The following is a 12778-nucleotide window of genomic DNA, read 5'->3' on the forward strand; positions in this document are numbered from 1 at the left end:
AGATTGTGAGCCCTCGCGGGCAGGGTCCTCTCTCCTCATGTATCCTCACCCATCCCTTGTAGATTCTGAGCCCTCGCGGGCAGGGTCCTCTCTCCTCCTGTATCCTCACCCATCCCTTGTAGATTGTGAGCCCTCGCGGGCAGGGTCCTCTCTCCTCATGTATCCTCACCCATCCCTTGTAGATTGTGAGCCCTCGCGGGCAGGGTCCTCTCTCCTCCTGTATTCTCACCCATCCCTTGTAGATTGTGAGCCCTCGCGGGCAGGGTCCTCTCTCCTCCTGTATCCTCACCCATCCCTTGTAGATTGTGAGCCCTCGCGGGCAGGGTCCCCGCTCCTCCTGTATTCTCACCCATCCCTTGTAGATTCTGAGCCCTCGCGGGCAGGGTCCTCTCTCCTCCTGTATCCTCACCCATCCCGTGTAGATTGTGAGCCCTCGCGGGCAGGGTCCTCTCTCCTCATGTATCCTCACCCAGCCCTTGTAGATTGTGAGCCCTCGCGGGCAGGGTCCTCTCTCCTCCTGTATTCTCACCCATCCCTTGTAGATTGTGAGCCCTCGCGGGCAGGGTCCTCTCTCCTCCTGTATTCTCACCCATCCCTTGTAGATTGTGAGCCCTCGCGGGCAGGGTCCTCTCTCCTCCTGTATCTTCACCCATCCCTTGTAGATTGTGAGCCCTCGCGGGCAGGGTCCTCTCTCCTCCTGTATCCTCACCCATCCCTTGTAGATTGTGAGCCCTCGCGGGCAGCGTCCTCTCTCCTCCTGTATCCTCACCCATCCCCTGTAGACTGTGAGCCCTCGCGGGCAGGGTCCTCTCTTCTCCTGTATCCTCACCCATCCCTTGTAGATTGTGAGCCCTCGCGGGCAGCGTCCTCTCTCCTCCTGTACCAGCTGTGACTTGTATTATTTAAGATTATTATACCTGTTTTTAGTATGTATACCCCTCCTCACATGTAAAGCGCCATGGAATAAATGGCGCTATAATAATAAATAATAATAATATAACCAATAAAGGATGTAGTAGTGCCCGACAAGGAGGGGCTGTCGGTCTTATGTGTTATAATGGGTAAATGAATGTAATATGGACCCAATAAGTGTAAAATCACCAAACTCGCCATGTGTAATAGTGTGGGATCCGCTCGGGTCATTAAAGGTGATGTCACTTCTGGGAGGAGCCATGACCACCGCGGATCACTAGCGCAAAGGTCCCACAGACATGAAACCAACTCTGAGCCATTCCTCTGTTATTACTCCGGGAAATGTCTAAATAAATTGATAATTGGGTGTGTCATTATCCAGCCTGAGACTGCCCAACCAGTGCTGTCTGAGGAGGGACACACCCCTCTGTTAAGAGGAATGGCAACGCCCATTTGTCAGTTTAAACTTATGATGTTTATGAGATAAGCTGCCGTGGATCTGTTCTTCCTCAGGGAATGCAAGAATTTACCAAAACGGACATGGCTGACTGGTCCTCACTAAAAGTACCAGAAATGGTGATGGTGGGCGTCAGCCCCTCCGTTCTGAGGTTCGGACTGAGGGACGGTGTGCGCCAATGATCAGCAGGGATCACCCATGGACTTGTGGTGGAGCATGAAGATCCGCCGACACTCACACTAGTCGCTGACTAATGCTCCCATAAAATATACCTGGGGTTGAATATGTATTGCCGTTCTGTGTCTACAGCACCTGTGCAGGCCTATGTGTCTCCACGGTTACGACTACAGTCTGATCCCATGTGTGACGCCACCTGTTCTGTATTCTGTCAGCCCAGGAGCGGTATATACTAAGGAGATGCTGTCACGGCGGCCATATTGGAGGGGGCATCGATAGCAGTGGGAATCTGGTATGAACACGTCCACGGGAGCGGATTGTGGTCTCTGGTGGGAGGAATCATTCCAGGAGAGGCTCCCGGGTGTCGATCTCCGGCGATGAAGATCCGTATCTGCCTCCTGAGGCGGTCACATAATTAAAAAATCCATAGGTTAAACAGCGGGGGTCCCCGAGGAGCGGAGAAACACAGATCAGATCTGCAGGGGGGCATCAATCAGTGCGACACGTGGGGGAGGGGGAGCACACGTACAGCACCGAGTCATGTATAGCGGGGTCGGTACATGGGGGGCCACACATCATCCCCAGTCCCACCTCATTTCACAGGTCACATCTACATTGCTTAGTTACACCATATCATATCCTCCAGTCACATCCAAAGCTGCAGGCCAACGATGCTCTGTATACAGGACGTTACATCTTGTGACTGCCCCCTGCTTGCTCACTGTCTGTGGGGCATCAGAAGAAGGAAAAATGGCCCCTCCATTTATGGGGCTCCATGACCCTACACCCACCACAGTCTATCCAGACCCCTGCTCCTATGTCATGTTGAATTTAAAGGGGTTGTGCCAAGTTTGAAAGCCATCCCCTGAAAAGAGGGTTCAGATAATTTACCGATGGCGGGGGTCCAGTGATCCTGACAAGGGGGCTCCACCAAAGCTTCATCCTTTATGGGACCGACGGAGGAAGCCGAGCACGGTGCCCTGCCATAGCCGGCAGTCCCACAGACAATGAATGGAGCGGAGTCCGAGCTCACCCTCCCCCCCTTCATTCAAGACAGGCGGGGGGTCCCAGCATGTGGACCCTCAGGGATCAGTAAGTTATCCCCTACCCCATGGACAAATTTGATGATAAACCTTTAAAGAGGTATTCCCATCTCCAAGATCCAATCCCAATATGTTGTAGGTGTAATAATATTAGCAAATACCTCCGATTATCGTATAGTTCTTCTGATTCACTGTGTTTCTTTAATGCTGGCATTGTGCAGGACCTTGGGTATTTATGACCACTAGCAACTGTCACTATATCTGTGGTGATAACCATGGATACCTAAGGTCCTGCACATGAGGAAAAAGACAAAGTGAATCAGACGAACTATGCTGCATTTCTAGTTGGAGGTGTTTGCTAATATTGTTATTATTACTCCTACAACATATCGGGATAGGATCTTGGAGATGGGAATATCCCTTTTATTCCTTATGTTGTCCAGGAACCGCCAGTAGAATGGTGGGTGCAGCTTTGGGTGTGACTGGAGGATTTGACCTGTTATTCCTCAGGGGCGGTACCAGAGAAGTGAAGTGAGTGTATAATGATTGCCATGTTGTATCATCCCCAGGTACGACGTCTGTGCCCACCCGGGCCGCCCCCGTGTCCCTGACTGACGAGCTGGCCCCTGCAGGGGTCAGCGAGACCTCCGGCGTCCTGACCACGGCCGTCGGGGGGACATTCTCCCTTCCTCCACCCCTCAGCACATTGACGCCTCCATCTCCAGCACCAACAGGAGGTCCAGGCCCGTCTGCAGAAGGCGAGGAGGAGACCACCACCACCCTGATCACCACCACCACCGTAACCACCGTGCACAGCCCAGGTGAGGATGAACTACAACTCCCAGCGTGCCCTGACAGCCCCCGGGGTAGTGTATGATGGGAGTTGTGGTTTTCTGTCCCCTTCTCTGCAGTTCTCTGTAATAATAACATCTCGGAGCTGGAAGGCATCCTGGAGGCTCCGGAATATTCGGGGGGAAGCTTCTTCGGGGGCCTGGACTGCACATACAGCGTGTCCGTGTACATGGGGTACGGCGTGGAGATCCGGGTGAGTGCGATCAGCGGTGGGATCTCTGTTCTGTCCGCGAGTCGCCCTCAGCAGGGTGACAACCCACACGGCCATCACCTCACACCCCGCGAGGGTTGTCGCTGCTTCCCCTCAACCCTGGGGCCCCAAATGTGACAAACGCCAGACGACTCGGGGTTAATGGTTTAAAGATTTATATTGGCCAAATGTTTCCAGGTGGAGAAGCTCAACTTGTCCAAGGAGGAGGCGCTGAGCGTGGAGGGGGTCGAGGAAGATCACCGCTTCCTGCTGGCCAATGAGACGCTGATGGCTGAGGGCCAGGTGATCCGCAGTCCGACCAATCACATTGCAGTACGGTTCCAGACTTACCGCGCCACCAGACCCGGAGCATTTAAATTGCGCTACCAAGGTAAAATATTCATCACAGCCCGCTCCATATCATAGTCACCGGTCCACTAATCACTGCACATAGGAGCAGTATTATAGTAGTTATATTCCTGTATATAGGGGCAGTATTATAGTAGTTATATTCTTGTACATAGGAGCAGTATTATAGTAGTTATATTCCTGTACATGGGAGCAGTATTATAGTAGTTATATTCCTGTATATAGGGGCAGTATTATAGTAGTTATATTCTTGTACATAGGGGCAGTATTATAGTAGTTATATTCTTGTACATAGGGGCAGTATTATAGTAGTTATATTCTTGTTCATAGGGGCAGTATTATAGTAGTTATATTCCTGTACATGGGAGCAGTATTATAGTAGTTATATTCCTGTACATGGGAGCAGTATTATAGTAGTTATATTCTTGTACATAGGAGCAGTATTATAGTAGTTATATTCCTGTACATGGGAGCAGTATTATAGTAGTTATATTCCTGTATATAGGGGCAGTATTATAGTAGTTATATTCTTGTACATAGGGGCAGTATTATAGTAGTTATATTCTTGTACATAGGGGCAGTATTATAGTAGTTATATTCTTGTTCATAGGGGCAGTATTATAGTAGTTATATTCCTGTACATGGGAGCAGTATTATAGTAGTTATATTCCTGTATATAGGGGCAGTATTATAGTAGTTATATTCTTGTACATGGGGCAGTATTATAGTAGTTATATTCTTGTACATAGGGGCAGTATTATAGTAGTTATATTCTTGTATATAGGAGCAGTATTATAGTAGTTATATTCTTGTACATAGGAGCAGTATTATAGTAGTTATATTCTTGTACATAGGGGCAGTATTATAGTAGTTATATTCTTGTACATGGGGCAGTATTATAGTAGTTATATTCTTGTACATAGGGGCAGTATTATAGTAGTTATATTCTTGTATATAGGAGCAGTATTATAGTAGTTATATTCTTGTACATAGGAGCAGTATTATAGTAGTTATATTCTTGTACATGGGGCAGTATTATAGTAGTTATATTCTTGTACATAGGGGCAGTATTATAGTAGTTATATTCCTGTATATAGGGGCAGTATTATAGTAGTTATATTCTTGTGCATAGGAGCAGTATTATAGTAGTTATATTCTTGTGCATAGGAGCAGTATTATAGTAGTTATATTCTTGTACATAAGGGCAGTATTATAGTAGTTATATTCTTGTACATAGGGGCAGTATTATAGTAGTTATATTCTTGTACATAGGAGCAGTATTATAGTAGTTAGATTCTTGTACATAGGAGCAGTATTATAGTAGTTATATTCTTGTACATAGGGGGCAGTATTATAGTAGTTATATTCTTGTACATAGGGGGCAGTATTATAGTAGTTATATTCTTGTACATAGGAGCAGTATTATAGTAGTTATATTCTTGTACATAGGAGCAGTATTATAGTAGTTATATTCTGTACATAGGAGCAGTATTATAGTAGTTAGATTCTTGTACATAGGAGCAGTATTATAGTAGTTAGATTCTTGTACATAGGAGCAGTATTATAGTAGTTATATTCCTGTACATAGGGGGCAGTATTATAGTAGTTATATTCTTGTACATAGGGGCAGTATTATAGTAGTTATATTCTTGTACATAGGGGCAGTATTATAGTAGTTATATTCTTGTACATAGGGGGCAGTATTATAGTAGTTATATTCTTGTACATAGGAGCAGTATTATAGTAGTTATATTCCTGTACATGGGAGCAGTATTATAGTAGTTATATTCCTGTATATAGGGGCAGTATTATAGTAGTTATATTCTTGTACATAGGGGCAGTATTATAGTAGTTATATTCTTGTACATAGGGGCAGTATTATAGTAGTTATATTCTTGTACATAGGGGCAGTATTATAGTAGTTATATTCCTGTACATGGGAGCAGTATTATAGTAGTTATATTCCTGTATATAGGGGCAGTATTATAGTAGTTATATTCTTGTACATAGGGGCAGTATTATAGTAGTTATATTCTTGTACATAGGAGCAGTATTATAGTAGTTATATTCCTGTACATGGGAGCAGTATTATAGTAGTTATATTCCTGTATATAGGGGCAGTATTATAGTAGTTATATTCTTGTACATAGGGGCAGTATTATAGTAGTTATATTCTTGTACATGGGGCAGTATTATAGTAGTTATATTCTTGTACATAGGGGCAGTATTATAGTAGTTATATTCTTGTATATAGGAGCAGTATTATAGTAGTTATATTCTTGTACATAGGAGCAGTATTATAGTAGTTATATTCTTGTACATGGGGCAGTATTATAGTAGTTATATTCTTGTACATAGGGGCAGTATTATAGTAGTTATATTCCTGTATATAGGGGCAGTATTATAGTAGTTATATTCTTGTGCATAGGAGCAGTATTATAGTAGTTATATTCTTGTGCATAGGAGCAGTATTATAGTAGTTATATTCTTGTACATAAGGGCAGTATTATAGTAGTTATATTCTTGTACATAGGGGCAGTATTATAGTAGTTATATTCTTGTACATAGGAGCAGTATTATAGTAGTTAGATTCTTGTACATAGGAGCAGTATTATAGTAGTTATATTCTTGTACATAGGGGGCAGTATTATAGTAGTTATATTCTTGTACATAGGGGGCAGTATTATAGTAGTTATATTCTTGTACATAGGAGCAGTATTATAGTAGTTATATTCTTGTACATAGGAGCAGTATTATAGTAGTTATATTCTGTACATAGGAGCAGTATTATAGTAGTTAGATTCTTGTACATAGGAGCAGTATTATAGTAGTTAGATTCTTGTACATAGGAGCAGTATTATAGTAGTTATATTCCTGTACATAGGGGGCAGTATTATAGTAGTTATATTCTTGTACATAGGGGCAGTATTATAGTAGTTATATTCTTGTACATAGGGGCAGTATTATAGTAGTTATATTCTTGTACATAGGGGCAGTATTATAGTAGTTATATTCTTGTACATAGGGGGCAGTATTATAGTAGTTATATTCTTGTACATAGGAGCAGTATTATAGTAGTTATATTCTTGTACATAGGGGGCAGTATTATAGTAGTTATATTCTTGTACATAGGAGCAGTATTATAGTAGTTATATTCTTGTACATAGGAGCAGTATTATAGTAGTTATATTCTTGTACATAGGAGCAGTATTATAGTAGTTATATTCTTGTACATAGGGGGCAGTATTATAGTAGTTATATTCTTGTACATAGGAGCAGTATTATAGTAGTTATATTCTTGTACATAGGATCAGTATTATAGTAGTTATATTCTTGTACATAGGAGCAGTATTATAGCAGTTATATTATTGTACATAGGAGCAGTATTAAAGTAGCTATATTCTTGTATATAGGAGCAGTATTATAGTAGTTATATTCTTGTACATAGGGGCAGTATTATAGTAGTTATATTCTTGTACATAGGAGCAGTATTATAGTAGTTATATTCTTGTACATAGGGGGCAGTATTATAGTAGTTATATTCTTGTACATAGGAGCAGTATTATAGTAGTTATATTCTTGTACATAGGGGGCAGTATTATAGTAGTTATATTCTTGTACATAGGAGCAGTATTATAGTAGTTATATTCTTGTACATAGGGGGCAGTATTATAGTAGTTATATTCTTGTACATAGGGGGCAGTATTATAGTAGTTATATTCTTGTACATAGGGGCAGTATTATAGTAGTTATATTCTTGTACATAGGGGGCAGTATTATAGTAGTTATATTCTTGTACATAGGAGCAGTATTATAGTAGTTATATTCTTGTACATAGGGGGCAGTATTATAGTAGTTATATTCTTGTACATAGGGGGCAGTATTATAGTAGTTATATTCTTGTACATAGGGGCAGTATTATAGTAGTTATATTCTTGTACATAAGGGCAGTATTATAGAAGTTATATTCTTGTACATAGGGGGCAGTATTATAGTAGTTATATTCTTGTACATAGGAGCAGTATTATAGTAGTTATATTCTTGTACATAGGGGCAGTATTATAGTAGTTATATTCTTGTACATAGGGGGCAGTATTATAGTAGTTATATTCTTGTACATAGGGGCAGTATTATAGCAGTTATTTTCTTGTACATAGGGGCAGTATTATAGTAGTTATATTCCTGTACTTAGGAGCAGTATTATAGTAGTTATATTCTTGTACATAGGAGCAGTATTATAGTAGTTATATTCTTGTACATAGGGGCAGTATTATAGCAGTTATATTCTTGTACTTAGGAGCAGTATTATAGTAGTTATATTCTTGTACATATGGGCAGTATTATAGTAGTTATATTCTTGTACATAGGGGCAGTATTATAGCAGTTATATTCTTGTACTTAGGAGCAGTATTATAGTAGTTATATTCTTGTACATAGGGGCAGTATTATAGTAGTTATATTCCTGTACTTAGGAGCAGTATTATAGTAGTTATATTCTTGTACATATGGGCAGTATTATAGTAGTTATATTCTTGTACATATGGGCAGTATTATAGTAGTTATATTCTTGTACATAGGAGCAGTATTATAGTAGTTATATTCTTTTACATAGGAGCAGTATTATAGTAGTTATATTCTTGTACATAGGGGCAGTATTATAGTAGTTATATTCTTGTACATAGGGGCAGTATTATAGTAGTTATATTCTTGTACATAGAAGCAGTATTATAGTAGTTATATTCTTGTACATAAGAGGCAGTATTATAGTAGTTATTTTCTTGTACATAGGGGCAGTATTATAGTAGTTATATTCTTGTACATAGGAGCAGTATTATAGTAGTTATATTCTTTTACATAGGAGCAGTATTATAGTAGTTATATTCTTGTACATAGGGGCAGTATTATAGTAGTTATATTCTTGTACATAGGGGCAGTATTATAGTAGTTATATTCTTGTACATAGGAGCAGAATTATAGTAGTTATATTCTTGTACATAAGAGGCAGTATTATAGTAGTTATATTCTTGTACATAGGGGCAGTATTATAGTAGTTATATTCTTGTACATAGGAGCAGAATTATAGTAGTTATATTCTTGTACATAAGAGGCAGTATTATAGTAGTTATATTCTTGTACATAGGGGCAGTATTATATTAGTTATATTCTTGTACATAGGGGCAGAATTATAGTAGTTATATTCCTGTACATAGGAGCAGTATTATAGTAAGAAGAAAAAGCAGAAGTCCAGCGCGGGTGATGTCCATAAAAAATACCTTTTCTTCCATATTCGTTAAAAGCACATAAATCCAAAGTCCATCTTCATATCCATAGACACAAAAACGGGTGATTCATACCAGTGACAGTCACAGGCTTAAAGTGCATTAAAATCATACGCGTTTCAACGGTCGTGCCGCCTTACTCATTGTGATAAAAATAAAATGAAAGAGGGCTGCCATATAGGACTAGGCCCATTAGGTTACACCCCCTGATCTTGCAGACAACAGAAACAGGGCAACACCTACAGGTAGTTAATGAGTTTAGCCTGAAATTTGCATGTACAAATACTAAGCTTAAGGCAGGAGAAAGAGAGGGGAAAAAAAAAAAAAAAAAAAAGTCTATGGACTTTTATATGGATGTTATATATACAAGAATTATAACTTATCATTCATAATAATTCATAAGATCCTGCCGGATATTCATGCCTAGGGGGGCTCTGGACTTAAGCTGATACATCCACCATATCTCTCTGTTGGTTATTTTTCTTTTTATATCTCCCCCTCGGAATGGAGCTTTAACCCTTTCAATCCCGCGGACCTCCAATGAGCTGACATCCCCATTGTGTTTATGGATGAAGTGTTTGGATGCAGCAGAGCTCTTATGGGTGATTTTATTCACTGCATCAGACAAGTGCCTCCTTATTATTCCACCAAAAACCTAAACTCTGGTTATAAATCAAAAAAACCCTATTTTTACCCTGTCAATTCAAGACCTAACATCTTGGATTCATTCCAGGAATGCATAGAGGAGGACCTGATAGAACTCAAGAAAAAATCATCATGTAACCATAACAGACCCAATCTGAGTAAACTAGAAAGGAAAGCTCTGGAGGAGATCAGAGGCAACCAGGATCTCATGGTCAGAAGAGCTGACAAGGGAGGAGCTGTGGTCCTACTGAATGCAGGTCGATATGTCCAGCAGAACAACACGTATAGGAGACTACAGCATGATCCCACTGAACTATTCCAGAAAAAACTAAAACATCTGCTTTCTGAGGGTTTTGCTATAGGGGCACTGGATAAAAAACTGTCTGAGGATTTATTTGTGGAACACCCTATAATCCCCATCTTCCATTCCCTGCCTAAGATCCACAAGGAAGTCTTCCCTCCTACATTCAGACCCATAGTAGCAGGGATTGGAAGCATGGGTGAAAACCTCAGTACCTGGGTGGATATGTATCTAGACTACCAGGCTATATAAAAGATACAAAGCATTTGATTTCCTCCCTGGATAAGACTGCATGGTCTGGAGACTGTATCTTCATCTCCTGTGATGTGGAGGCCTTGTATCCCTCCCTGATGCATGATCTGACTATCTCCATCCTGAGGAGACATCTCCAGGACTACAGTGACTACACTCCGGCTATACAGGAATTTTTGATTTCCTCTGTGGACTTTCTCCTCAAACATAACTTTTTTTCCTTTAATAAAGAGTTTTTTTTGCAGGTTTGCGGAGCCCCGATGGGCGCAGGGTTCTCGCCATCTATCGCTAACCTGTATATGGCAGCCTGGGAGAGCTTGTTCATGTTTTCACATGTTAACCCCTTCTCCCCCTATATTAGGTGGCTGGGGCGCTATCTGGACGACCTGCTCCTCATATGGGAGGGACCTGCGGACTTGATATCTGAACTTATCAAATATATGAATGATAATGAAATGAATTTGAAATTCACCTATACAATTGGTGGTAGAAACATTAATTTTTTAGATGTTACTTTAGATCTAAATTCAGGTTCAATCATCACAATCTCCCCTTTCAGGAAAAATACCGCGACTAACTCCATATTACATGCCAAATCATGTCATCCGAGACATGTAATAAAAAACATACCTGTGGGGGAACTCTACAGGTTTAAGAGGAACAGTACCACCAAGGAAGTGTATGACAGGAGTAAGAGGGAGGTGAGGGGCAGGCTGGCTCATAGGGGCTATCCCAGCTGGATGCTGCATTGTGGAGGATATAGATCGGGAGACTATGCTGAGTAAAACGAGCAGTAACCGTGTGTCCAGTGAGGAGCACATCACCTTCACCACTACATACAGCCCTCAGTGATATCATCAGAAAAAGAATCCCTATGCTGAGCCAGGATAAAAAGCTGAACCAAATCCTGTCCAAACCAGTGCGCTATATCGCTAAAAAAGCCCCTAGTCTGAACAACATCTTATCCCCCAGCCTCTTTATTAGTGAAGACAAAAGGTTAAAAGAGAAAGAAAACTGGCTCAGTACTAAAGGCACATACAAGTGTGGGCACAATATCTGCACCTGCTGTAAATACATGGTGAACAGTAAGGAATTCCACTCATCTGTCACCAAAAAGACCTACAAAATTAACCACTACATTAACTGCAACACCTCCAATGTGGTGTATCTGATTAATTGCACCACCTGTGAGCAGCAATATGTGGGGTGCACAGGGGGTCCCCTGAAAGTGAGAATAAGGAGGCACTTGTCTGATGCAGTGAATAAAATCACCCATAAGAGCTCTGCTGCATCCAAACACTTCATCCATAAACACAATGGGGATGTCAGCTCATTGGAGGTCCGCGGGATTGAAAGGGTTAAAGCTCCATTCCGAGGGGGAGATATAAAAAGAAAAATAACCAACAGAGAGATATGGTGGATGTATCAGCTTAAGTCCAGAGCCCCCCTAGGCATGAATATCCGGCAGGATCTTATGAATTATTATGAATGATAAGTTATAATTCTTGTATATATAACATCCATATAAAAGTCCATAGACTTTTTTTTTTTTTTTTTTTTCCCCTCTCTTTCTCCTGCCTTAAGCTTAGTATTTGTACATGCAAATTTCAGGCTAAACTCATTAACTACCTGTAGGTGTTGCCCTGTTTCTGTTGTCTGCAAGATCAGGGGGTGTAACCTAATGGGCCTAGTCCTATATGGCCGCCCTCTTTCATTTTATTTTTATCACAATGAGTAAGACGGCACGACCGTTGAAACGCGTATGATTTTAATGCACTTTAAGCCTGTGACTGTCACTGGTATGAATCACCCGTTTTTGTGTCTATGGATATGAAGATGGACTTTGGATTTATGTGCTTTTAACGAATATGGAATAAAAGGTATTTTTTATGGACATCACCCGCGCTGGACTTCTGCTTTTTCTTCAAACTACTTGCTGCACTGCATGATCCGTGCGCTGGGCCTGAGAGGAGGTGAGCTGATCTTCATTGCTTTTTCTTTTCCAGTATTATAGTAGTTATATTCTTGTACATAGGGGGCAGTATTATAGTAGTTATATTCTTGTACATAGGGGCAGTATTATAGTAGTTATATTCTTGTACATAGGGGCAGTATTATAGTAGTTATATTCTTGTACATAGGGGCAGTATTATAGTAGTTATATTCCTGTACATAGGGGCAGTATTATAGTAGTTATATTCTTGTACATAGGGGCAGTATTATAGTAGTTATATTCTTGTACATAGGGGCAGAATTATAGTAGTTATATTCCTGTACATAGGAGCAGTATTATAGTAGTTA

General features: G+C 40.9%; 1 protein-coding gene across 1 annotated transcript in view; it reads left to right on the plus strand.

The window, feature by feature from the left end:
* SEZ6L2 (seizure related 6 homolog like 2) overlaps positions 1-12778 on the plus strand; it is a 58361-nt gene that overhangs the window by 32244 nt on the left and 13339 nt on the right. Inside the window, exons 3-5 of the mRNA XM_069735007.1 lie at positions 3159-3410; positions 3501-3634; positions 3830-4022. Of these exons, the coding sequence (XP_069591108.1) occupies positions 3159-3410; positions 3501-3634; positions 3830-4022 (579 nt within the window). The remainder of the gene's footprint in view (positions 1-3158; positions 3411-3500; positions 3635-3829; positions 4023-12778) is intronic.

Source organism: Ranitomeya imitator, chromosome 7, assembly GCF_032444005.1.
Source record: "Ranitomeya imitator isolate aRanImi1 chromosome 7, aRanImi1.pri, whole genome shotgun sequence".
Lineage (NCBI taxonomy): Eukaryota > Metazoa > Chordata > Amphibia > Anura > Dendrobatidae > Ranitomeya > Ranitomeya imitator.